Genomic DNA, 25,384 nt, shown 5'->3' with positions numbered 1-25,384 from the left:
AAGAGGGCGGCTCTACTGCAGCTCATCTATTTGCAGATTCAATTCGAGAAACAGAGGGAGCCGCGGGGGTCACGTCGCTGTGTTGCAAAATCCATTTTTAGATTAGTCTGCTTGGGAGTTGCCGTGAAGTCGGCTGGAGATGCACTGTGGATATACATGTCGGCGTAAGAGCATTCATGATCAGAGTCGACGCGTCTCCTCCGCTCCCCTCCCCACGGGAAGCTTGACCGGAGCTGGTTGAAGGGAAGCTGCCCGCGTTTCCGATTGGCTGTACATCTTTGTAGCTCACGCAACTGGGAGACTGTTTCACAGGACACTGCGGTAGGTGGTGCGCCCTTCCCATCCCGATGCTATTTGTTTGACACCCTAATTGTATGATTTGGGATGTCTAATGAAAAATGGCATGCTTATTGTGTGTCTGCGCTATTGCGCGGTCACAATCTGACTTCATTGCACTTTTTAAACTATATTTAACTAGTAAATATCGAATTAATATAAAAACGTGTTGATCCAACTGGAAAGAGTATTTCAATGAATATTTAACGATTCTCTTGATGAAGTGTTATACACGTTTATATTGAACAGCATTGGTTATCAGTGAGCGGTTGAACATGTGCAGGTGGAAGTTCTCGACAAGGCATCTGCTGTACCTGCAGAGCATCATGGCTGACTTTATCCTTGAGTCCAGGTTGCCAACTTTGAGTAAATTCCTTCGAGGTACTCCTGAGATATTAGGACAAAGGATATTAGAGCATGGACCAGACAGATGGACTGATGGACAATCCGTCAACTATCATTTAAATTGTGCTAGTGTTACAAATATATTTGCATTTAGAAGTGTATGCTTTATTTGCTATCTGTTAGTTTTAGTTCATTGAGATATATGTATTACAGGACGATGAAACGACGTTATGGAATATCATAGTTGTAGATTATAGAACGATACTTAACAGTAGATATGATCTGAAATTGGCACAATCTTAAACATCCACATGTAAAATACCACATACTGTCCACAGTAATGCTGCAGTCCTATGAATCGAGAAACATCCCTCAGATGAACACTGTTAGCACTTTGACTGTTACACTGTTAGCTCTTTGTCTGTTATACTGTTAGCACTTTGACTGTTACACTGTTAGCTCTTTGTCTGTTATACTGTTAGCTCTTTGTCTGTTACACTGTTAGCACTTTGTCTGTTATACTGTTAGCTCTTTGTCTGCTATACTGTTAGCACTTTGACTGTTACACTGTTAGCTCTTTGTCTGTTACACTGTTAGGACTTTGTCTGTTACACTGTTAACACTTTGTCTGTTATACTGTTAGCGCTTTGTCTGTTATCACTTTGTCAGTTAGCGTTGTTGGCATTGTCAGCTATGACATATACAGATTGAGAGCCATTGATCAAAAATCAAAATTCTCCCAATTTTGGGTCTTGTACCTTTAAGGTTTTAAATGTGGGATTTTTACAATTCCAGAGTGTGGTGTTCATATTTTTATTCAAGAAAATGATTTCAATTATTCTGCCACCACTGGCTTTAACTAAATCTTACTGATGCCACCAATACCACTCAACACATAAAGAGTGCCTTGACTTTTTGACAGTTAACCTTTTGAAACACATACTTTTTCACATTTTCATTCAGCAAATTCAAATAGAAGAGATACGTTGCATTTACTCCTCCATGTATTGTTTATAGGACAGACCTGTGAACAACAGCAACCATAATGCTTGCCTTATTTAGTATGTATGGCATTTTCTAGCTGCATTCTATCTTAACGCATTACTTGGGGCCTTTAAGGGGCACAACCTAGAAAAACAAAGCTTATGTAACTGAGTTTACTCATGACCATAATGGGTTTTATCTAAGTTTAATTTACTGCAATCGGTGGGGGCTTATATTGAGTCTGGAAAAAAAGTTTTTTGTCTTTGGTTTTATTTGTTGTTGTTCAACCCTAAATGCGAAGAAATGTGTGCTCATTCGATCATACTAATGAACTGTTGAGGGCCTCACATGTGAGAGGATGATGTTGCTTATTGGCTCACTCCTAAAGTACAGTTATTATCACTCACTTTTGAAGAACTCCTCTTTCTTAATATTAATAAATGTTGCAGCATTATGCAACATGTTGGAGCAAAACATAACCAGTTTTCCTAGTGAATGTGAGATTGTGATCTGATATACATATATATATATATATATATATATATATATATATATATATATATATATATATGTATATATATACATATATATGTATATATATATATACATATATATATGTATATATATACATATATATACACATATATAATATGTATATATACATATATATACATATGTATATATGTATATATATATATATCTATATGTATATATATATATATATATATATATATATATATATATATATATATATATATATATATATACACACAGTATATTTCATTATCTATATTGTGTGGATATTGCCCATCTTGTCAAGATAAAATTACCCACTTTCATCTCTGCTGCAGTGACGACGTTTGAGTCTGAATAAAGACATCAAGACATTATATAACAGTCAAAGAAAAATGTTGTTACTGCACTGAGTAAGAATGAGAGAAAGAAGTTCAGGCAAGTATAATCACTGGTGGTACACAGGAAAAAGCACTACTGCTTCATATCGGCCGACTTAAAGCTGCTGATCTAATTCCTCGAAAGTAGGTCAAACAACAGCAACTCCTACTTTAGACAGGCGCTATAAGAAAACTGAAGCTTTAGCCTATGCAAGTGTTAAAGTAGTGCCTTTTTTTTTGTTTATTGGAGCAATTCTGCATGTTGACATGACATCAATACAGTTCAGTCGAAGGTGGCACGATCCTGCTTTGGCCCTGTTCACCAGCACTGCATGGATACTGCATAGATTGGCTCAGGAATTTCCTGCTGAGAATGCATTATGGAACAGATCAACACAACAGCTAAAGTGGGTAATACCATGCTAAGTGCAAAGTATACTGTGCATGTACATCATCCAGCCATTGTTGCATTTTTGCCATTTACTCCTTACAGTATAACCATGTGGCAAACAATGAAACTTTTCCCTTATGTATGTATCTATTTACTTTATACCCTTTAATATTTATATGTAACATACACAAGTCCAACACATTTGCTAGTCATTTCTTTTTATTTAAAATGTATAGACTCAAAGACTACACTATAGACATAGAGGTTGCAAAAAAGACCAGCCAAGCTTAGTTAAACGGCACCATGTCGGTTCTGCATCAGAACTGTGTCTGGTGAACCTGAGCAGTAATACCACTTTTTTTGCATTTCTAAAACTTTATTTACAGATGTTGGGGAAAAAACAACCATGATTAGTTGTGATTCCAGTCTTCTCGAACACATACAAGGACTATTGTTTGTGTGTCAATCTCCCCTCTGCTGGCTGATGCCTGTTTGTGTGCAGAGGATGAGAAGTGGGTCACATGCTTGAATTATCCATTTGCAGGGTTGCATGCATCAGTGCCAAGAAGCTGCATTACGTGGGGGACTTCTGCAAAGGAGACACAGAGACTTTTCTGAACGATGGAGGTGGGAGCTGAGCATAGACGCTCACAGGGTAACGGACGCAGTGATGCCGAGGCCCGAGAACCGCGCTCCCCTTCCTGTAACAGCCTTAAGGTACTGATGTTAACATGTCTCGGATGAAGGTGTTTCAGGTGATCCCTGTTTCTCTCGCTCTGTATGTGTGTGTGTGTGTGTGTGTGTGTGTGTGTGTTGCATGTCACATGCTCTCTTAGTATGTCTGCTTGCATGCATCGCTGCGTGTAGAGACCTGTACCAAGTAAATAACCAAATAAGTGCAACCGAAACGTTTAACTCTAAATAGTCGTTTTACCAGTTTCCAGCAGATTTCTTTATTTCTAAATAATGAAAATACCCATGTGGTGTTTAAGTTATCGTGACTTTGCGATAAGTTTTCCACCACACTGCTGCCAAATTGTTTGTTAACAGGAAACCTATCTATTGGCACTTATCTTGTTGCCATTTTAATGGAAAGCCTAGCTTTCTGCCAAAAGCATTCTGGTAGAAGGCAAGGCGCTGATGCTTCCTTCCTTCCTTACTGCTCACAAAACACAACTCGACAGATCCATTCTCGTTTATTGTTCTTTGTTAAAGACATAATACAATCGGAGTTCATGATAGCGGTTGGCAAAACAATCTCAGTTCAAGACGAGAGGGAAAGCTACTGTCATTGCTTTCAGTCGTATCACAGCAGCTGGAGTTTGCTCAGCAGTTCTTGGCACTTTATAAGGATGTACGTGGGAGCACAGAGAAGCTTTAAAGGAAATGTGGTGTTTTGTCCCCATGAATGGGGACAAAACACGTTTTGTCCCCATTCGTGGGGAAATAGGGTCCAGGTTGAAAAATAACAATCTGATTGCTTTGTGGTTTTGAGGCGGAAGTCAAGGAAAGATAAAGAGACCCTTGAATTAAGCAAACTCAAACTAATGGCTTTCTATTTCAGCAGCCATATTTTTTTAACAATACTGTTACTCTTTTGTCATCTTGTTGCCAAAGTGCCAAAATGTCAACGTCAATGATAAACATTTCTTCAAGAAAATCAGGCAGAACATCAGTGAATCTCATACTGTTGTAAATAGACACCTCAGGCTTTTTTTCCTTTCTCTTTTCTCTCTCCAACCTCAAACAGCCTTCTAAAAAAGAAACGGCTCAGACATATCCCACAATCTTGTTGCTTTCCCCAACATAAAAGTGATGTGAGACAATGGTGTTCAAGCAGCTTACGATAATACAGACTGCAGTGGCAGGACAGACTTGTATTTTTCTCAGAATTGTTTTATTCCCTTACCGGCTGGGTGGGACATGGCATCAACTTTAATCCTGGGCTCTGTGTTATTTTTTGCTTTTTTTGTTAATTCCTTCAATGAGACTAGAACTTGGTGCAACGATGTCCCATTTATTTCTCATTCTTTTCTTGTTTCAAACACCATCTGAACTCCCAAAACACTTTGTAATCACGTTATGCATTATAAAATAAATGATTGTTCATTTTTTTTATATCACCCCTACTAATAACAACAACCTGTGTGTGTGTGTGTGTGTGTGTGTGTGTGTGTGTGTGTGTGTGTGTGTGTGTGTGTGTGTGTGTCGGACTTATGATGTTAGTCTAAGCGTATTAAGTGTGTGACATCAATGAGCTAAGAACAAAAGCGGGTCGCAGGTCAGGTGTTGGCTTTGTTTAAATGTTCAACACACCCTTTTCAATGACCTTTGATCACAATGTGGCCACCGCTTATTTAGAACTTGCTAAAACCAATTAAAATAACCAAAATGAAAATCTCACAATGCATACCATTGTTGCAAATCCCAAAATGAGTAAAATGTTATTGAGAAAATTCATCACACAGGATTTACGCAATAAGAAAGTATATACTTTGCCATCTTTCTGAGGGTTAGATGTGAATATACATCAGTCCATTAAATGTAAGGCAAGCAGTCAGTTGGCTTAGCTTAGCACAAAATACTGGAAACAGGGTAAGAAAAACTAGCTTGGCACTGTCCAAAGGTAACAAAAGTTTTTGTCCCCTCTTTAATAGAAACCATTGAATAAGAGCAAAAAATACACTGCAAATAATAATGTGAGGGGAATGCATCAGCCATCTGAATCAGATTATCTGTTTCCATACCCTTTAAAAGAAGTGATGATGAGGCAACTGAAAAAAAGTAAAATCTTTAATTTTACAATTGTTTGGCAAAAATAGGTTTCTAACAAACTCTGATACCCACTCTGGTAAAAACAATGTAATCAACTTGGGTCCGCCAAAACGGACTGTTTGGTACAAAACGTGAGTCAAATTAAGCATATTGGCCTGCAAACAGCTTTAATTGTGAAATAAAAATAACTAAGAATGTGACTAAGAATGGATTGGAGGAAATCAACCACTGAATCTTTTGACAATTCTTAGCAAGTACAATGTCACCAACAAATGAGGGATAAGTAGAGAGGAAGTAGTAAATAAGAAAAGCCTTTTCCTTGTTTGGGAGGTAAACATAAATTGTATGCATGCTTGGTTGCACACAGAAATTGTACACGTGAAAAGCTACTTTTGTTAATAAACCATGATCCCCCCTCTCTACTATGTGGTTAGCATGACCTCAATAGAGGTCTGTTTGTATGGATCCCAATATATCATTAAATGATATGATGGGATCTTGTGGGACCATGTGTATGTCCACTTTGTATGAAGATGTATGAAACAAGTTATTACAGTAAAACTCCTGATTATCACTCAACTGTTATGCTGAACAGACTTCTTCCCAATGCTTCTCTTTCCTTCTCTAATTTTAATAATGTGGTTTCATCAATGCTGGTGGCATAGTCAGCTGTCTCTAATTTAACGACAACTGAATGTTCAAAAGGTCAAACTGATTATTTTCACTTTTTAAGCAATTTTGTTGAGATATGTTATATGTGAATAATACGTCCAGCCGTTGTTCTGTCTGCGACCATGGTGTGTCTTTGTCTGATCGTTTGTGTAATGGGACTCTCACGTGCGCTGCGGTTCTCACTTCAGTACTGATTCTCAGTAAGGGGCCAGAAGGCAGTACAAGAACCATGACCAAGGCCATAAATCATTACTTATTCACAAGCATTCAGGGAGACTGAAAGAGATTAGACAGTCTTAGACAACAAAAAGGCCTTTATTCCCCTCTCGTCAAACTGTGGGAAACCACTGTCATTTTGTCCACAAGTCAAATTGGGAAAAAAGAAGCAAGTACTTACACAAAGTGGAATGAGAGTCAATAAGGAGTAAAAGTAACAAGGAAGCGAGAGGGAAAGAAAAAGAATTGTGTGGCTGTGTGCACATGACAAATGCATAAACCTGTACAGGCTGAAGCAACATACCAATATTGTTGTTGTTTACATAAGAGCTTGTAATATCATTTTTCAAGTTAATACTTGAATAGCAATTTTACTTCACAGTCACATTTTGTAGGTTCTGTATCTGGATCCCAAGTCACTAAGTTGCACCCATGTTTTACCTCACTTGTGTCTTTTCCTTGCATCTTAGTCCCTCCCACCAGGGATGCATGGAGAGAGGCAATAAAAACCATGCGAGGAGACAGGACACAAGGAAATATATTTTAAGAGACATGAGACGTCCTTTCCTCTGAAACATCGCGTGAAACGACATCAGTTTCTGATGACTGCAGCCGACTGACAGCTGATCAGCTGTCAGTCGCTTTAACAGCTGACGGAGTTGGTGTCCGTGAACATGATCATCGGAACATGGTTGTTTTCTGCTCCGGACGGTTTTAGCGAAAATTTAAATAAAAATCCACATAAAATATTGATTAAAATGATCGTATAATGTTTGCAGTTTATTTAATAGTATTAAACTATTACGACCACTACTACGACTACTACTACTACTACTACTACTACTACTACTACTAATAAAGACAGTTATCATCCCTGTCAGAGTGGAGATGTGTTCTCTGTAGTCTGTTACCTGTTAAACGAACCGCATTGACTATTTATACAGTGTGTGGTATTTATACTGGATCCTGGGTCCTGCTTTCATGCACAAGAACGATTTATACCGGCGGAATGAGTCTTATTTATTATTTACATCTGTATGTTTTAAAATTCTGATTGTCACATAATTATAAAATAACAATATGATTATGGTTTCTCCTCAACACATAAATATTTTTTTAGGCTTAATGTTTCAGGTTAAACTTAAATTAAATAGCCTATCAAACCGACAGTCAGGAAGGATCAGCCTCACGCGACTGAATTAAAGGACGGTACATGTCGTAAAAAGTGTTTTAACCAGATGGTGAATATGAAAATAATTCAACTATATAACTTGAGTTTAATCTGTAATTATCTTTACTCTGGTATCCACCGATCAGTATACTCAGCTGCAGCATCCAATCAAATGACTGATGAACATTGTGGGGGCGTGTCTAACATAAAAACACTTCCTGGAAGCCTGCGCTCGTGACTCCCTGATCATGGCTCCTATGATTTCCATTCTCGATCCTCGATCCTCCGAGCAGAATAAAAGCTTTGGGACAGCCGGCAATATGGCGGCACAGAGCCACTTCCGGTTCAATTGAGGGTCAATGAAACAACAATTTAGAGACTTGGGATATACCCATAGTTCATCTTCCAGTTTCTACCACACACTTAATTAGTTCATTCAGAACACCTGTTGGTCGCGCCTCATTAGCTCTATCGCACACTCTGCTGCCGTCACCTAATCAGCTCATCCTGTGCATTCCCCAATTTTTTGTATGTTATGCAAGGTGGTTTTTGTATGTCTTTCTGTTGTCTGTGCACTTGTTGCATAAATAATAGGGCTGAGCAAAGTGAAAAAAATTAATTGCGATTAATCGCATGATTTTTCTGCGATTAATCGCATCATGTGGCAAATTCAACAATGAAGTAAAAAACTGTGTATTGCACGCTTTTATTTTAAAGTAATGTTACCAGAACAATATAACAGCACTCTGGAGCAACAACAAGTTAACAAACATACATATATATATTTTTATATATATTTTTATATATATATATATATATATATATATATATATATATATATATATTTTTTTTTTTTTTTTTTTTAACAGGTACTGTTAAATAATATGGGTCCCTGTGAGGGACAAGCCACTCCTTCTTTGGTCCATGTTCAGTCTGTTGCTTACCTTAAAGATGTTAAAGACCAGCCATTGATTCACTTTATACAAAAGCAATAAGTGCTTTTCATGTTTTCAATTCAGTTCAGTTTTTCTTCCTCAGTGAGAAAAGTCCAGTCTGTGTTGACTTGAACAAGTGCACTGACGTCTGGTGGAATGAGGCGGAGATGTGAAGGACAGCTGACATGTATCAGCAGCGGCTTTGCGCATGCGCGATTAATGTTCAATCCGGGTCTGCTGAGCTTGCAGCGCGAGCTGCAGGTGACCTCTTGTGAAGCTTTGAGAGGCGACTCGCTCCGCGGTGCTCGTTAAGGACAGAAACTACAGAACAATACGTGCTTTCACGTCTGGCTCAAGTCAGCAAATAGTCCGGTAATGCTACGGAAGCCCGAGGGCGGAAGTTAATTATCAGATTCAAAATAAAAGCCCCACATTTTTATTTAAATTTTTTAAAATAAAAAAATGCAGTTAACCTATGATCAAATAATTAATGCCGTTAATTGATTAAAAAGTTAACGCAATATTAAGTCGTTAACTTGCCCAGCCCTAATAAATAAGCATGTGAAATGTGCACTCAAGATACAGGAAATCACTGTAATATAAATTATCTGTGTGGACATTTTCTTTTGTGCTTTTTTTGGTACATTTTTTAAATGAACAGAAGATTTGCATTATCATTTTAGCTCTAACATATACATGTATGTATACGTTACACGAAAAAAAATCTCTGCTTCTTAAGAAAGCAGGGGCAAACATGTGACTCTAGATTAGATTATACTAGTCTATTTCTGATATGTCATGGGAAACTGTAAAAATGTTTATTTTGTGTACTCTTTAAAAACTTGTATTAATAAAGTACACACCAAATCGCAAACAAAGCATACAAATGCAACGTGAAGCCACAAAACGTACAGACAATAAACTGACTGCATTCCTTAATTAAGGGCTTCACTATATTTTGTTGTTGGAACAAAAATGTTTATTTCTTCTTCTTTTCTCACCACCTCAAAACTTTCCACAAAAACGGCAGGTGAACTGTGGTTGGCTTTGGTGAGGTGACCATATATGATCATATTGTTCATATTGATGTTGTGTCTTTAAACCCAACAATTCAATTCAATTATTTTGTATCGTCAAAAATCACAATTTTGCCTCAGAGGGTTTTAGAATCTGTACACATACAGCATCCTCTGTCCCAGGACCATCAGTACTTTCTTTTTTTTTGTTAGTTCCCAGTTGACAAAACACAAGTTTGAACATCATTCAATCAAGTAGATTATTATAAGTAACAATTAGGTGAAAACATGTATGAATTCACATTCTCCTGTGGATTGATAAAAATTCCGTTTCTATTTTTTTTTTCTCATCTCACTCTCTTCTACCAGATGTTTCTAGTGGCTTTGTCATTTGCCTATTTTGCAAAGGCTTTGTCGGGGAGCTACATGAAGAGCACAATAACTCAGCTGGAGAGACGCTTCGACATCCCCAGTTACCTAATAGGTGTCATTGACGGGAGCTTCGAGATAGGTGAGTAGACCTGCCAGTCACTGTTGTCATTTTGATGCTCTATTCTCAGCCTCTGGTTCGTGGTCTCATGGGCTTTCTGTCTTTGGGAGAGAAATATGAATAGGTCACTGAGGTATTCAAGCTGCAGATAAAGGATTCATTAGGCTTCCAAGAAGAGGACTGAGCTTTGTGTGTGTATATTGGTGTGTGTGTATGTGTACATAGTGAGTCATGGTGTTGAGCAGGAACATTACAGGCTCCCCGCTCTCTTTGCTGTTGACAGTCGAACTCCAGAATGTGTGAGGTTTTTTTTTGCAATACATTAAAGTCCATTAGCGGGTCTTGCAGAGTACTACTACATATGTGGAATAAAAGTTGTATAAACCCTTCTGTGGCTCCAGAGGGAACTGCCTGAAGTCTGCACTGTCTTATTGTCCTAAAATGATGTCAGTTGAGTCAGTGTCAGTTGGAGCTGAAGAATCTGGGGGTGTGAAGTTAGAAAGAAGTGAGTCTATACCATCCTTCTGTAGCGTGCTCCTCATCTGTACTTGAGGCCAACAGCCACAACACTCCCAAATCAGTAATTGACTGTTTAAGTTGCATTATTGGACAAGTTGGGGTCAAGTTTTAACAAGTGAGATCAATGCATGGAATACAATATTTATTTTCCTGCGACAAGAAACTTTCAGTTTTTCAAGTTCCACTCATTATCCTTTTTTTTTTAAAAATATAACATGTTGAAATACCTGACTATAAGTAACAGTAGTGTGATATCACAACAAAAGATTGACTTACATTTTGGGACCAAACCACAGGTTTACTTTGTGAATGTACAGCTAGGAAGTAGATCTGGCTCGCATCACTTATATACCTTAACATTTCTGCAAAGTGTTTCCAGATTGTCCCCCAAACCAATTTCTAGGTCAGCTATGTAAGACTAGCTCATTTAACTAAAGTGTATTTTTTCGGTTATGAATAAGAAAAAGCTTGAAGAGCGTGATGAGACCCTGAGACATGATTCATACAAGATACGAGCCATGTCAGCCATTCTGTTTCTGTGTTTTTGCTGCCAGGGAGGCTGTGTTGGCCAATGGTGACACAATAGTAGTGAAGAATAAATAACAGTTTTCTTCAGTAACATTATGGCGTAGTGTGTAGGAAAGCTGATACCCTGATGGAGATGCTGGACCGAAAAGGTGGGGACGACACCTCGAGTCAGAGTTAAATACCCCGGATCTCTCTTCTTCCGTATCGCTCCATCTCATGGGAAAGCTGCTTCTCTCGCGTGGCCTAGGCAACAAGCTTTTTCTATAAGATCGTTGCTAGGGGAACATAGAGGCAGAGCAGTGTAAAGAAAGAAGAAAAGGGGAGCGGAAAGTGCAAGAAACAAGAGAGGAGAAGGAGAGCAGAGCAGATAGAAGACAAATGTGAGAGGAGAGAAACAGAGAAGGAAAAGAAAAGTACCGGCTGCTCACAATTGATGAGGCACAGGTTATGAGCACAGATAATTAACCCTAGCTGATGTAAACACACATGTACAGCACAAATAATTATTAGCATGGACTTACACATGCATATACTGTCAAACAAATTAAACAAATAGAGAAGAAAAGTATATTTTTATTCCTGGCCATATTGTGTGCCTATTTAACAAAAGTATTTACAAAAAAATGTATTTCTAAATTTTTTTAAATCAAAATCCAATCATCTTTTTAAAATAAGACATGTGCTTCTTTGCATAAGCTGGTACAAACCCATTTCAACCAATATTTTCATTACATGGATCCATCGATTTAAGCTGCAACTTTTAAAGAAATGGCAGTTTTGTGGAGCTCTAACTTAAGCCAACCTACTTTTTAAGAGTAACTGTACACCGCTCAAATATTCTGTTTCACTGGGGAATACTCACAGTATGCTAATGAGGCTCTAACATAAAAGCACTTCTAAGATTTCTTTATACGTCAAGGTTACACATGCAGATGTACTCTCAATGCTGTTCTGTCTATTTCTCACATACACAACAACACATGTAGGATTTTGTTGAAGGGGTTTGACGTCAGCCCTTCTAATGAGCCTTTCCATTAGAAAAAGGTTGAGTTGCATCTCTGCTCTCCACCTTGTTTTTCATGTCACCAATAATAGACAAAATGCACCTAAAAAGGTGAAAAAACAGTAATTGCCATGTTTGATTTGCATTGCATTTGCATTGTTTATTTGTTATGCTACATTTGTAACAATTTTGCTGTCACTTTTCATCCGGAAGTGTCAATCAGACAGATAATCTGTCAATCAGATTATCTGTCTGATTGACAGATAATTTCCTGTTGGAAACAAATGCATTTGCAAATCGAGCGAGTGAATTTTACACATGGCGAGAAGTTTGTAAATGCAGGTTCAAAAACAGTTTGTATCCAAATGTAACAACATCCAACTATGTTTTTATAAAAATGTTGAATTCATTTAATACAATTATTTGTGGATTTCTATTATATTTACTTTAAAAATAACTATTAGTGTATAAATCAAAAATATATTTTAAGTTTTATTTTTACATATGTTAATTTTGTGTGTATTGACCTGTTTTTTGGAACGAGTTTGTACATAAATCACAAAATACATTTGTAAATCCTTACATAGCCACGTCTGTGTACATCAAACATAATGAAACAATGATTATGTTCCTTTATAAAAAATGACTAGTTAATTTCTGATATTCCTCACAGGTAACCTGTTGGTGATAGCTTTCGTCAGTTACTTTGGGGCCAAGCTCCATCGGCCAAAGATCATAGCAGTGGGTTGTGTACTGATGTCCATTGGAACCTTCATAATCGCTCTGCCTCACTTCATCATCGGACGGTGAGTTGCAATAGCCAATGGGCATGGTTGTTGTATGACTTTAATTATAGACTCAATCTTAGGTACTTAAATTAAAAATAAAAAAATAAAAAAAATGTTTTAGTTAATAGAAGCATAGCTGTCAGGGGATGAATTGAAGGAGGACCCAAACACTGTAGCAACAGTTTGAAAAAAGTACCTAATCAAAAACTTAGGCTTCCAAAAAAACACTACTCTAACGCAGACGACCGAACAGCGGACACGCGGTAACACACAGTACGAACCAGCAAGGAGACAGGAGACAAACAGGGTTTAAATACAAGAGGGAAGTAACAAGAGACTGGTGGAAACAATGAGGGCAGCTTCGCTGAAGGGAATGCACAATCAGGAACCAGGTAGACAATCACAAGGGCAGGAAGTGCAGAGACACAGAGGACACAAGACTACAAAATAAAACAGGAAACAGAAAACTCATATCATGACAAAAGCTTTTAGTTTCCAACATTTGTGAATCTGTGGCAATTTGGATTTGTTGTTGATGTATGTGCTATACTGGATCGAGCACTCGATTGTGTTTGACTGTCACTACCACAGAGTACTGTGATAGATTGTTCATGTCTGCAGTTGATTCGCCCGTCTGTGCATTTTGTATCTAACAGTGATTTAGATAACCCACAAATAGTATAACTATAACAGTAACTACACAAGAAGCATAAAGCCACAACCATGTAATTTACACTCTTGTACAAATCTAATTAAAAAGCATAATTAACAGGTTGTGCCAAAAAATATTTTTGACCAAATTAGATCTACAATAAGTATCTGTACACAATGTACTGTATGACTAACAAATAAGCTAAGTATCATTGACTCCACATGAACATTTCCATGATATATTACTGCACCTTGCCTCGCACTGTAACTGGGTCAGATGATACCAGGTCAACCGTGATGCTGTTGCTATGAGTCTTGACTGTATATGGCTTCACTTTGTTCAGTAGAAACTTCCTGACTAACATTTTACTAGTTAGATTTACTTCCAGTAAGATTTCCAGATTGTTTTCTATAACCAAATAATCGTGATTGTTTGTGATTTCTTCTCCGTGTATTTTCATTTTGTGTACAGCTATGAATTCGAAACATCGGTGCGGTGGGTTGTGAACTCAACACAAAACCCTTCTCCTTGTCCGGTGAGCTCACCTGCAGAGCTGACTCATGATGGTAGACTGCCTCAAGTGCCAGCCACAGGTGAGCACTTCTACACAAACCCACCAGTGTAGACGAGGCAATATGTCTGAGATTGCACTCATCTGTTCCTTCAGGTTGTGAGGGGGACTCCAACCTGTCAATGTGGATATACGTGCTGCTGGGAAATGTCTTGCGGGGGATTGGAGAGACACCTGTTCAGCCACTTGGAATCTCTTATATCGATGACTTTGCGACTGAGGAGAATGCTGCGCTGTATGTTGGTAAGGAAAATCTCACCAAGTGGTATGAATAAAAAACTAAATCTGCCATTTAATATATTACATGCACATGATCCCCAAAAGTAATTTTAAAAAAAGTTTGATGAGCAGTTCACAGGTTCTGTAGAGACGCATCTTGTTAGTTGAACACAACTTAAATTCTGTGCAACTTCTTTTATCCAGGACTTTAGAACTTTGTGGATGTATATTTCTTTGATCCATAAAATACAAACCTCTTAGTATACAAGTACAGCTTTACTGAACTTGATGTCATACTATATTTTACAACGGTTTTCAAAGGCAAAGATGACACACCCAAGTCAAAATGCATGCCCAGAATGAAGGAGACCAGGAGTGTAGCATTGATGTGATTCATAAGTCTAAGACAAAGGTCACAATACTTGATAAAACACTACGGATACTTCTTATTTTTGCTGCTACTCAGGTACTAAAAAGCTTTAAAAAGGCAGAATATTATTTGGATTGCTTGGTCGTCTCCAAAACTGTGAACAAATGCGCTCTTTGAGAGCAAATCAAAACAGTCAAAAACTGGTCATTTCACAGTAAAAGCTTGTCAAGAAAATATACATATTTCATGCTTATTGCAGCTCTCATGCGAAGCAGCCAGCACAGTCTTCTCCAGAGCCCAATACAGTATCTCACTATAAAGCCATGCTTGCTGAAATCTCTGCCACATGCGGTAGTGTTTTACTCGGATATTAGCAAGGCGGTAAAGCAAGTTTCTCTCAAACAAGTGAGGCATTAAAGCAGGTTTAAAACATGTATAAAGTGTAAATAAATATGTGTACAATTTGTGGTAGAATATTTGTGTACTATCTAGTGTTTCAGTTGTTAGTACAGATCGTAGAATCCTAAACAGTGTGTGTGTTGTGTTTCTCTGTGGATATGTTTTACCATATCCTAGGCTGTGTGCAGACTATTGCAGTGGTTGGACCTGTGTTTGGCTACCTGTTAGGCTCCCTTTGTGCCAAAATCTATGTGGACATTGGATTTGTAAAAATGGGTGAGTCTAAACAAAAATAAATGTCTAAATAGCTTAAGGCCAATAAGTGAATTGGCTGACTGTCTAGACACAGTTGACGTCAATTACCCCTCATCAAAGACGCTTGAAGTGCTTGTTTTTCCTTACATCATCAAAGGAAGCGTACCTATCTTAGGAAGCTTCCTAACACTTTTTGTTTTTTGTTTTACAAAGTAATAATTTGGAATATTCCCTCAGTTTGGATCGTAATAACCTATGAAAGACATTGTAATATAGTTGTAATCTGTTGTACCAGTAAAACAACCCATGCCATGACAATTGATAATAGTTTTTTCATAGATGTACATTTTTTTGTGACCCACATGGCAATTCTAAAACCTGTAAGTGGGTCACAACTCAGACATTGTAATACAATAATTCAGATATGATTTAAGTGTTAGTAGAATTCTCTCAAACCCTAAAATGTAAAGTATAGGCCGCTTTCACGGAATACAATTGGTGAAAAGCGCAGGTATAAGTAATACAATGAATGATGGCTGAATATTCTTTCAGGGTCCTGGTACATTGCACACCATCTTACTGTCATGACTTTCTGGGACACTTGAATAAAACGGAGTCATCTGTAATGTTATTAGTAAAACCTGAACTTTCCCGACCGTTACAGATCAAAATATCTGCTGTGAATAAAGACTGTTTCATTTATAAAACTGGGGGATGATTACATCAGATATAATTACGGATGGATCACAGGCCGTATATGTATGGCTCACAGACCCAGAACAGGTGTAGATTAGCATCGATTAGCTAATGAACAGGGTATGGTGGGGATAAGGAGGACAAAGCCCTGCGATACACTATAATCAAATAGAGTGCATCAGGGTGATAAGGAGAACCAACCATCAGACAAAGGGACAAATCAAGAACTAGCAAAAGAAATGAACTGGAGGGAGAAAAGACAGGACATAAGAGAGAGAAACATAGGAAAGGGTGATGTAACCGGCAATAGAAAACAATGAAAAAATGAGCATCAGAAGAAAGAATGGCAAAACAAGTTATGTCAGAAGACCAGTTCATACATCAATTAAATAACCATTCTCTGGTGAGGAAAATAGTTATTAAAAAAAGCTAACCAAGGCTATAAAAGATGTCTGTTTTCACTGACAGCTCAATCAGACTGCAAAATTCCATGTTCTTAATTTCAGAAATTTTATCTATCAATAGGCCGAATGCAGCTTTGTTGTGCCTTAAGGGACAATCTGCTCAGTACGCTTTAGAAAGCCTTAAATTAAAGGATAAAACACACTGCATTTCATATTATATAGGTGTCCCATTAAACCTTATAGGATCTGTGTTAATCCATATCCACTGTGCCTTCATTCCATGTCATCATCTATACCCCCAACACAGAAACTATCACCATCACCCCAGCAGATTCCCGCTGGGTGGGGGCCTGGTGGCTGGGCTACCTCATAGCTGGGTTCATCACCCTGCTCTCTGCTATCCCATTTTGGTTTCTTCCCCGTTCCCTCGCTGTATCTGGGACCCAGGGCCCAGAAAAATACACAACAGAGCAGACAAGTTTCATTAAAGATCCTCCTCTTCTGAAGCACAAGTATCCTGCAGACGAACATACAAATTTCATAGATATGGCCAAAGGTAAGGATGGATTTAGAGGTTTGTAGTAATTTAACAATAAGTGTGATTTGTCGGAGTTGAAAAAAACATCAGAATCATATAATCATCAGCACTATAAAACAATGATCTATGTGTTCATAAATATCATAAACACACTACATATCATAGCAATAATCAGACATTTTTATAGCCAGTCACTTTTGCATAAAGACATTGGAGATTTGTTTTTTGACACGTGTGTCTTAACTCAGATTTGTATTCCTCTACAGACTTTATTCCAACCCTGCGAACTCTGCTGGGAAACCCTGTGTATTTGATTTACCTGTGTGTGACAATCATCCAGCTGAACTCTCTCATCGGCATGGTAACCTACAAGCCAAAGTACATCGAGCAGCACTTCCGTCAGTCGGCCTCAAAGGCCAACTTTCTCATGGGTATGTCGCATGTGCTCTGTGTCCCATAAATTATTTGTGTAATAAAACCTGGAAAATTGGCATATAATCGACATAGAGCTAGCTTGTATGCTTGCTTCACATTGTATTGGAGAAAGACCTATTAAATTTGCCTAGTTATCTGAAATCAATTACATACACTACATACACTGTAAAGCTTACATATTTAGCATGTGTATAATTCCAAATGCATGCAGTTTTCAGTGTAAAATAGTTTTTCAGGTCAGCGTTGTGTTCCCAGTTAATTTAAACTATTATGCATTTGCTGAATGAAGCTGAAAAAAACAATGAAAAGGGGATATCATTAAAGAGAGGAGAACTGAGTCGGGTTTGGAATTCAGCCGACTCAGCTGCAGAGAAGTGAGCTTAGTGGATAGGAAAAGTGCTTTGCATATACAATTAAATATATAATGAAGCTGATAACACAAGATTAAAGTCTCCACATGTGGTCTCATCAAAGGAGATTCCTGCACTGAATAGACTGGCTGCATATGAAAGAGAATGCAATATTAGTGACCAGAGCAAATTACATGAGTGTAGATAAAAGAGCATGTCTTCACATTGATGCTAAATGACAGTCGAGGATGGGAGACGGAAAATGTTAAAAAGCAGGGCTCTTGTTTTGATCAAGGCGACTAGAAATGTGTGTAGTCTAATTTTACCCCTCTCTTTTTGCAAAAAGGATAGTCGAGCTTTGAGACAATACCAGGTTATATTGTCCATTTTTGTACAATCCAGAGGAAGCTTTTGAAATTAACTTCAGTTCATTTTGATCTTGTGTTTTGCTGTCACTCTTGATAGGCATGATCAATATCCCAGCTGTGGCCCTGGGGATGTTTTCTGGAGGTCTGCTGATGAAGAGGCTGAAGCTGAACATCATGGGAGCAGCCAGGTTCGCCTTCGGCACGTCTCTGATCGGTTACGTCCTGTCGCTGTTCTTCTTCGCAATGAGCTGCGAGAATGCCAAGGTCGCCGGTGTGACGCTCTCATACAACAGGTGAGTTGTAGAGAGTCACATGGTTTCTGTTTTCAAGTCATATTATTATTTAAAATGCAGGAATTAACAGTAAACATATTGATCGAACAGACAGGTCATTACTTACCGTGCCTTAATTGCACCTCATGAGTTTCTGCTTCTGGGATTGGGTCATTTAAGTACATATGGTTGAATGTAACAACAACAACTGAATCAAATACCAAGTTAAGGTGTGTAAAGGTTGAACTCAGAGAATTTGGACGAGTATCTAGCAACAAAATGGCACAGGTTTCCATGGGGGCCACAGATGAAAGCGCAGCATGAGAACTGCAAACTGAACAGGAGGGACATGCAGACTGCTTCTTAACACTGATGCAACCAGAGGTAATCACAAGCCTAAAGCCAGACGGAAATACCACAGCAGACCAAAATGGAGAGAAAGCAACAATAATATTAAATTAAATTCATACTTTTCTCTCAACATTTTCTTTTTCTCACAAATGTAATAAAATGTATCAAGATGTTCATGTTAAATGATTTCCTCTCACGTGTACTTTTCTCTCGCTCTATTCCTTCCAGCATGGATATGATATCTTATGATAAACACTCAGTGTTCGCAGCCTGCAACTCAGACTGTTTTTGTTCAAAGAGTGACTGGGACCCCGTCTGTGGAGAGAATGGCATCACATATGTCTCTCCCTGTCTGGCTGGCTGCACCACCTCTGCTGGCTCAGGGAAAAACACAGTAAGTTGACAAGGTACTCAAACTATAATAAATATTACACATGGAAAATGTATTTCTGTTATTATATACCGTAGCATTGTGCATGCTGCACAACACAACCTTGGCAGGTTTACAAATTTGGTGCAAACCTAAAACTAAACACTTTGCGTGGTAAAATACACCGTCAACGTTTTTTTATAAGATAGTAATATTACTGTGTGATCCATGGGCCATCACAAGTTATCACTTGTGCTGTACCAGTGGCCATTTGTTGGTGCATACATGAGAGGGTTATACACATACCAAAGTATTGTTGGTTTACAGCCGTTTTCATTCTCTAATAAATGAGATCCCATAATCTTTTAGTAGATTGTGAGTCAGAAGTGTTTATTGCCAGGTACGTTGAACATGCAAGGAATTGGACTCGGTGAAAGGTGCAGAACAAGAAAGATAGACATATAATAAAACAATAAAACAATAAAAAAAAATATAATAAACACAATAAACATTGTGCAATAATAGATAAAAACATATTGTCTTCTCTGTGCCTGGTGGGCTTTTAAAAAATGATTATGGATCATTGACGTTTGCAGTAATGTTGTAGCTCTGCAGCCTCATACATGAGTGTTTGTAAATGTACAGTATGTCTATGTGTCTATGTCCTGCTTTACATGTTCACGTGTGGATGTCTTTCCAGGTCTTCTCTAACTGTCGCTGTGTCGGTGTGGCTGGAAATTCTACGGCCAGTACAGGCCAGTGCCCTCACAAGGACGACTGTGACAGGATGTTCCCGTACTTCCTGGCTCTCTCTGTCGTCACGTCCTTTATCATCTCCCTTGGGGGCACACCAGGCTACATGTTTCTCATCAGGTCAGATTCAATTTCGCAACTTGGGCATAGATGATGGATCTTTGGAGCCGTGTTTGTCTTTGTGCTTGTTTCAGAAGCTCTTTTATAGCGAACAAATGTTGCTAACTGGCGTTCTAATGAGTATGGTCTGTATTTAAGCAATAAGGTTTGAGAGGCAGTACTATATTGTTCAATAATGTACTGTTCAAGGGGGTGTTGTTAGGCCCGACGCGTAGTGGAGGGCCGGCAACCCTTGAACAGTACATTATTGTAGATACAGTACTGCCTCAAGTACCTTATTGCTTTTATAATACGGTTACCAGCAACATTATAAACAGTAATTGTAAGCTGCCTTTCAACCCAACATAGTTGTAGACACCAAAAGTTGTGTATTGCATTTTAGTAGCGAAGAGAAAATAGTCCCGTATGTGTTTGGCATTGCATAGCAACGCCAAACACATACGGGACGCACATACGGGAGGCCGGTTGAGAGCAGGGTGGAGGATGACACCCAGCTACCGATGAAGTATAAGTGCTCTCGCTGCTTCTGTCAGTCTTTTCTCCGTTATTTCCCCCCTCCATGATGTTTCGAGAACTTGCCTCATGTAGGGAAATTGCCGACGGTGATTATCTTTCACTGGAAATCCTCACTAAACCCGCTACACATGTTTGGTAAATGTCGAGCTGGAAATGACAACGAACTAACGGTCGCACAATTTAAATCTACTTATTATTTTGAGTGCGCACTGATTTGGAACGCTGGTTAATGTAAACAGGCTGTACAGTACTTTATTGTCTGAATAAACTATCCCCCGTGACTCTCTCAACCAATCAGAATGCTTGATTTGATCTACCCGTATTATAATTGTATGTTTATTAGGTTAGAGTTCTTCAGTGACATGTACAGTTAATAGCGTTTCTCTTTTTTAAAGAAAAACAAATATCATAGACTCGTTTCCCCCATGCATTCCAACCTGTTGCTCTTTGCAATAATTGGCCATAAAACATCATAGAAAAATAGTATATCAGAAAAGGTCAGAAAATAGTGTGTGATTTTTTTTTAAAAATCACAAAAGTCATGCCATACACAGTATGTCATAAAACTGTCATTCAACAGTCATATGGCATAAAAAGAAAGACACTTTTACCTACACAAGACAAGAAGGAACTTGAGTTAACCTTGAATGTATTTTTTTTTTTGAAAGTATAAACAACATTTATAACCATTTTGATAATGAAATTTCCTGAAAAATGTAATTTCTCTTTATGAAGGTGCATCAAACCACAGCTAAAATCTTTGGCATTGGGTTTCCATGCTCTGGCAACACGTACCCTTGGTATGTCTCCTTTGAAACTTATCTTTTATCAAGCATGTTCGAGTGGGTCAGGGTTAAGATGCAAACTCTGTAAATCTGTTATCTTGGGTTTATTTCTATCTTTCTCACAAACTTTCCTGTTACTTGAACTACCATATACAATCCAACACGTCAGTGTTTCAGTCTTTTTCTCACTGCTTCGAGCAGTATAATCTAAATTGTGTTTCAGTTCTCGGGGATGTGGTTGTGAAGATATGTGTTTGGTCTTACAGCGGGGATCCCAGCACCCATCTACTTTGGAGCAATCATTGACACCACATGCCTGAAGTGGGGTCAGAAAAGGTGTGGCGGCGTAGGAGCCTGTCGAATCTACAACACCACTTCATACAGGTAGTACTATCGGTTCAGCATACGCTCTTCAGCTTGTTATGGTTCTTTCATTTTCTTCGTTTGTAAGATTAAGTTAATATCACAGTTTCAGGCTCAGACTTTTTTATTATGTGGCGATGACCTACAACATTTAATTTAAAACAGATTTGAACAAAAATAACAGCTCAGCGCCATGAGATTGCCACGTTTAACATCTGTGATCATTTTCCATTGATGAATTTGATTGCAATGCAAAGGATAAGTAATATGGCCTCAAACAACATGATGGTAAACTTTGAAGTGACACATTCTGTTTTGCAATTGCTGCTGCATGTTGTCTGCTATATGTCTTTTGGTTACAGGAGCTTTAACTTGTGACCACTGTCCCTATTTGCCTTAACTACGCTGCTTCTAGGAGTCATAGGTCAATCAAATCCAACCACAAAGACACAATACAAGTATTTAGAGTGAGCGGAGCTTACACTTACCGATAGCATTGTCCCTGATGTCTCCAAATAAAAATCCATGATTCCATTATGAAATTATAGAAAAAAAGACAGAATTTGCCCTCTGTTCTTTCAGGAGTACATTGTAGTTGTTTACCGTTTCAGCAGTGGCCATACACACTGTCATGTGTGGACAGCAGATGCTCACTCTACTATACAGCCGATTTTTTTTGCACTATTACGGGCATGGAGGGGGGTCACACTGGTGTGTGGACCGAACTGCGGAGCTATTTGAACCACTTACAATAAAAATTGAAAATAAAAGGTGCTTTATTAACAGTTACTTGAATTTGTTTTTTTCAACCATAGATCTCTTCTAACAATGGTTACGGTATTATTGTAGCAATTTTAATGAAATTCAACGACCATATGGTTGCACAGATATTTCAGGTGCCATTTTTTTTTTTGTCAGAAAATGAGGCGCTTAGGGCGCAAACAGCGGGCACTCCATGGAGCAAGCCTCCAACCTCGTTGTTGCTGCGTCATTAAGTCCAAATCAACAACCTATCACATTTAGTCATAACAAAAAAATCCAACAAAACCGTGGCACTGAAACACTGCGTACACACAAGACATCACCGGCGCAGCTGTGCACCTTAGCGAGGGGAGAGACGCGGGACAGCCACAGTCCCGGCTCGACCAACAGCAACAACAGCGCTGTGGCTTGTTTATGATTCAATACGACTGCAGATGTAACGCAACTAAAGATCTGATTTGTTGAAGCCCATGACAATCAACCACAACATCCACTCCCTGTGTACTTTAATCTGCAAAGGCCTGCTTAAACTGCTTTGCTGACATAAAGACACGGGAGGAGAAAATGTGATTGGATAAAAGCTTTCCCTTCAAACCAGCTAGCAACAGAGGAAGACAGGAGCTGTTCAATGAGAAAATAAGCTAATAGGGAAAAATATGTATAATACATGTAGTGTATTGGTGAAAAACAGTTAAATTATAAAATAGGTTTCACTTTGTGATTCTGTTTAAGCCAAAGCAAGCCCTGACGGCCCACCACTGCGTTCCAGACATGTCCTCAGTCTGTTTGCCTGATTCCATGTATCCTCCTGTGTAATCAGAAGAAACCTCATCTTTTCCAATCAGTAATATTTTGAAAAATCTTAACTTCTCAGGAAAGCATACCTGGGTCTGACTCTGAGCCTACGGACTGTCTCGTTCATTATTTGCATCCCGGGCTTCTTTCTACTGAGTCGACAGCAGAGGAAGGAGGAAAGAAATGCCCTCCGTGGGGATCTGGCCAACGGCTCCACAGAGCTGGAGGCACTCCGGAAGGAAGAGTTTGTGACTTCTAATTCTGACCAATCCAAACAAATGCCAGACAACAACACATACAGGGAGACACGGCTGTGACAGATCCAGCAAAACTGACTCATCTTGTCTTCACCACTCTCTCGCTCTCTCTCTCTCTCACACACACACTCTCTTACACTCTCTCTCTCTCTCTCTCTCTCTCTCTCTCTCTCTCTCTCTCTCTCTCTCTGTCTCTCTCACACACACACAAGTGAAATTTGCAGGGACACACATGTTCTATCCGATCATCTCTTATGAAGCATAAATTATATATTTGTACTACTGAACCTGTAAAAGCTTTGTGAATTTTAAGGAAGTGTAATATAACTGAAATATTTCTTAAATGTTATTTGTGTTTCCTTTTTAGATTTCAATGGTTGCACTTGAGATTAGATGGGAAATGTGACTTGTGTCAACTACTACCAGCACTCATAAAGCTGCCTCTTTGGATTTTTCTTCTTGAAATTACAAGAGGGAAAGTGGCCTTATAAACCAGAGGCGTGGCACTAAATTTAAACAAAAAGGTAGAGTTAAGGTGAGGAAGATTAGGCTTAAACGGGACAGGAAGTAAGGATATATTTTTCGTAGAAAAAATATATAAGATAAAACTGTTTTTTGTAAAAATGAAAATATATTTCAGTAACTTTTAAAAGAATTGGCAAATGTTGATATGACGTATGTGCCTCATTCACTCAACAATTACCTCTAAAAAATCATGTCTCACATTTTGAACAGATACATAAGTACTGTTTCATTTTGCTTTCACTCATCTAAGACTGTTTGTAAGTCTTAAAACTCGCTCAGAGAAACAAGTTGAATTTCTTACAGACTAAAGGTTTTGGTTATTACTTTAAGCCCAAAGTCAGACAAGATTGTATTGCAGTGTGTGTTTGTGCGCTTTCTGCATCTGAACCTGTTCCTCTGGTACTCACTCACTAAAAATGGAAATTTTATTTCAGTGAGATTTGCGTACCTGTTTCTCGTGGAGGCTACTCCATATTTATATACTTCAACAAGCATTAGCGCCAATTAACGCACAAATAAATCTGGTATTAAGGAAAAAAATGAATGTTATCTCAAGAACAAACAGCCTATTAAACTACGTTGTGAGGATTGGGCTAAATTTGCTCAGAATATCTTAACGCATACAATATTTTTTGTTTTTGGGTGAATGCTTGTTCTTGTTTGTGCCATATACTGTGCCTTGGATAAAACATAATTTGTACTTTTGCAATGTTGTCTAAAGATATCATCATCATATGTAGATATCATATGTAAGCTCTGTTTCACTGGTCCATTTTTAGGTTGTTTTTGCATGTATTTACATAAACTCCTGTACATAAACATAGTCTATTCTCAGGTTTTACCATCAATTTTATTCTTATAAACAGCTTCATCCCATAATCAGAACATATTTCCTTGAAATCGGTCATAATTTCTGACGTAAAAATAATTGATTAGCTACTGTAAGTATTTCTTTTATCTTTGTTAATGTATAGCATATCATTTTGTAAGACTTTTATAAAGTGGATATGTCACATTTTGTTAACTTACACTATGTGGGGACTGAATCATCTTTTCTATTCAGGTTTAGTTTCAGGCACAGGTGGTCACAAGCACAGAGAGGAACGATGTCACTGTCTCAGTAATGCAAGGCATTTACTTGCATTAAAGAAATCAAAATGTAAATAATTGTCTTGGATTATTTTTGTAAAATGTGA

General features: G+C 38.2%; 1 protein-coding gene across 2 annotated transcripts; it reads left to right on the top strand.

The window, feature by feature from the left end:
• On the top strand, positions 1-23,776 carry LOC137790234 (solute carrier organic anion transporter family member 1C1-like). Of its 2 annotated transcripts, none has more exons than XM_068584249.1 (15): positions 1-321; positions 3,494-3,666; positions 10,104-10,245; positions 12,948-13,080; positions 14,186-14,307; positions 14,382-14,528; positions 15,451-15,549; positions 16,936-17,184; positions 17,433-17,597; positions 18,417-18,612; positions 19,171-19,336; positions 20,013-20,185; positions 21,437-21,501; positions 21,753-21,870; positions 23,486-23,776. In XM_068584249.1, exons 2-15 carry the CDS (start codon positions 3,571-3,573, stop codon positions 23,721-23,723), a joined length of 2,109 nt encoding a protein of 702 aa, XP_068440350.1. In that variant the 5' UTR covers positions 1-321; positions 3,494-3,570; the 3' UTR covers positions 23,724-23,776. The 2 variants fall into 2 exon arrangements, with proteins under 2 accessions (XP_068440350.1, XP_068440351.1); XM_068584250.1 differs by lacking the exon at positions 1-321 and adding an exon at positions 2,861-2,965.
• The last annotated feature ends 1,608 nt before the right edge of the window (positions 23,777-25,384 follow it).

The sequence above is a fragment of the Clinocottus analis genome, unplaced genomic scaffold (genome assembly GCF_023055335.1).
Source record: "Clinocottus analis isolate CAN_PGR_092001 unplaced genomic scaffold, fCliAna1.0.p SCAF_2, whole genome shotgun sequence".
Lineage (NCBI taxonomy): Eukaryota > Metazoa > Chordata > Actinopteri > Perciformes > Cottidae > Clinocottus > Clinocottus analis.
Note: the sequence above shows the minus strand (reverse complement) of the source record. Positions and strands in the feature narration are given on the sequence as shown.

Excerpts from the sequence above, each read along its gene's own strand:
- LOC137790234 (XM_068584249.1), top strand. The coding sequence starts at position 3,571 with ATGGAGGTGGGAGCTGAGCATAGACGCTCACAGGGTAACGGACGCAGT. Across the intron at positions 20,186-21,436 it reads GGCTACATGTTTCTCATCAG|GTGCATCAAACCACAGCTAA; the intron begins GTCAGATTCAAT and ends CTCTTTATGAAG. Across the intron at positions 21,502-21,752 it reads TCTGGCAACACGTACCCTTG|CGGGGATCCCAGCACCCATC; the intron begins GTATGTCTCCTT and ends TTGGTCTTACAG.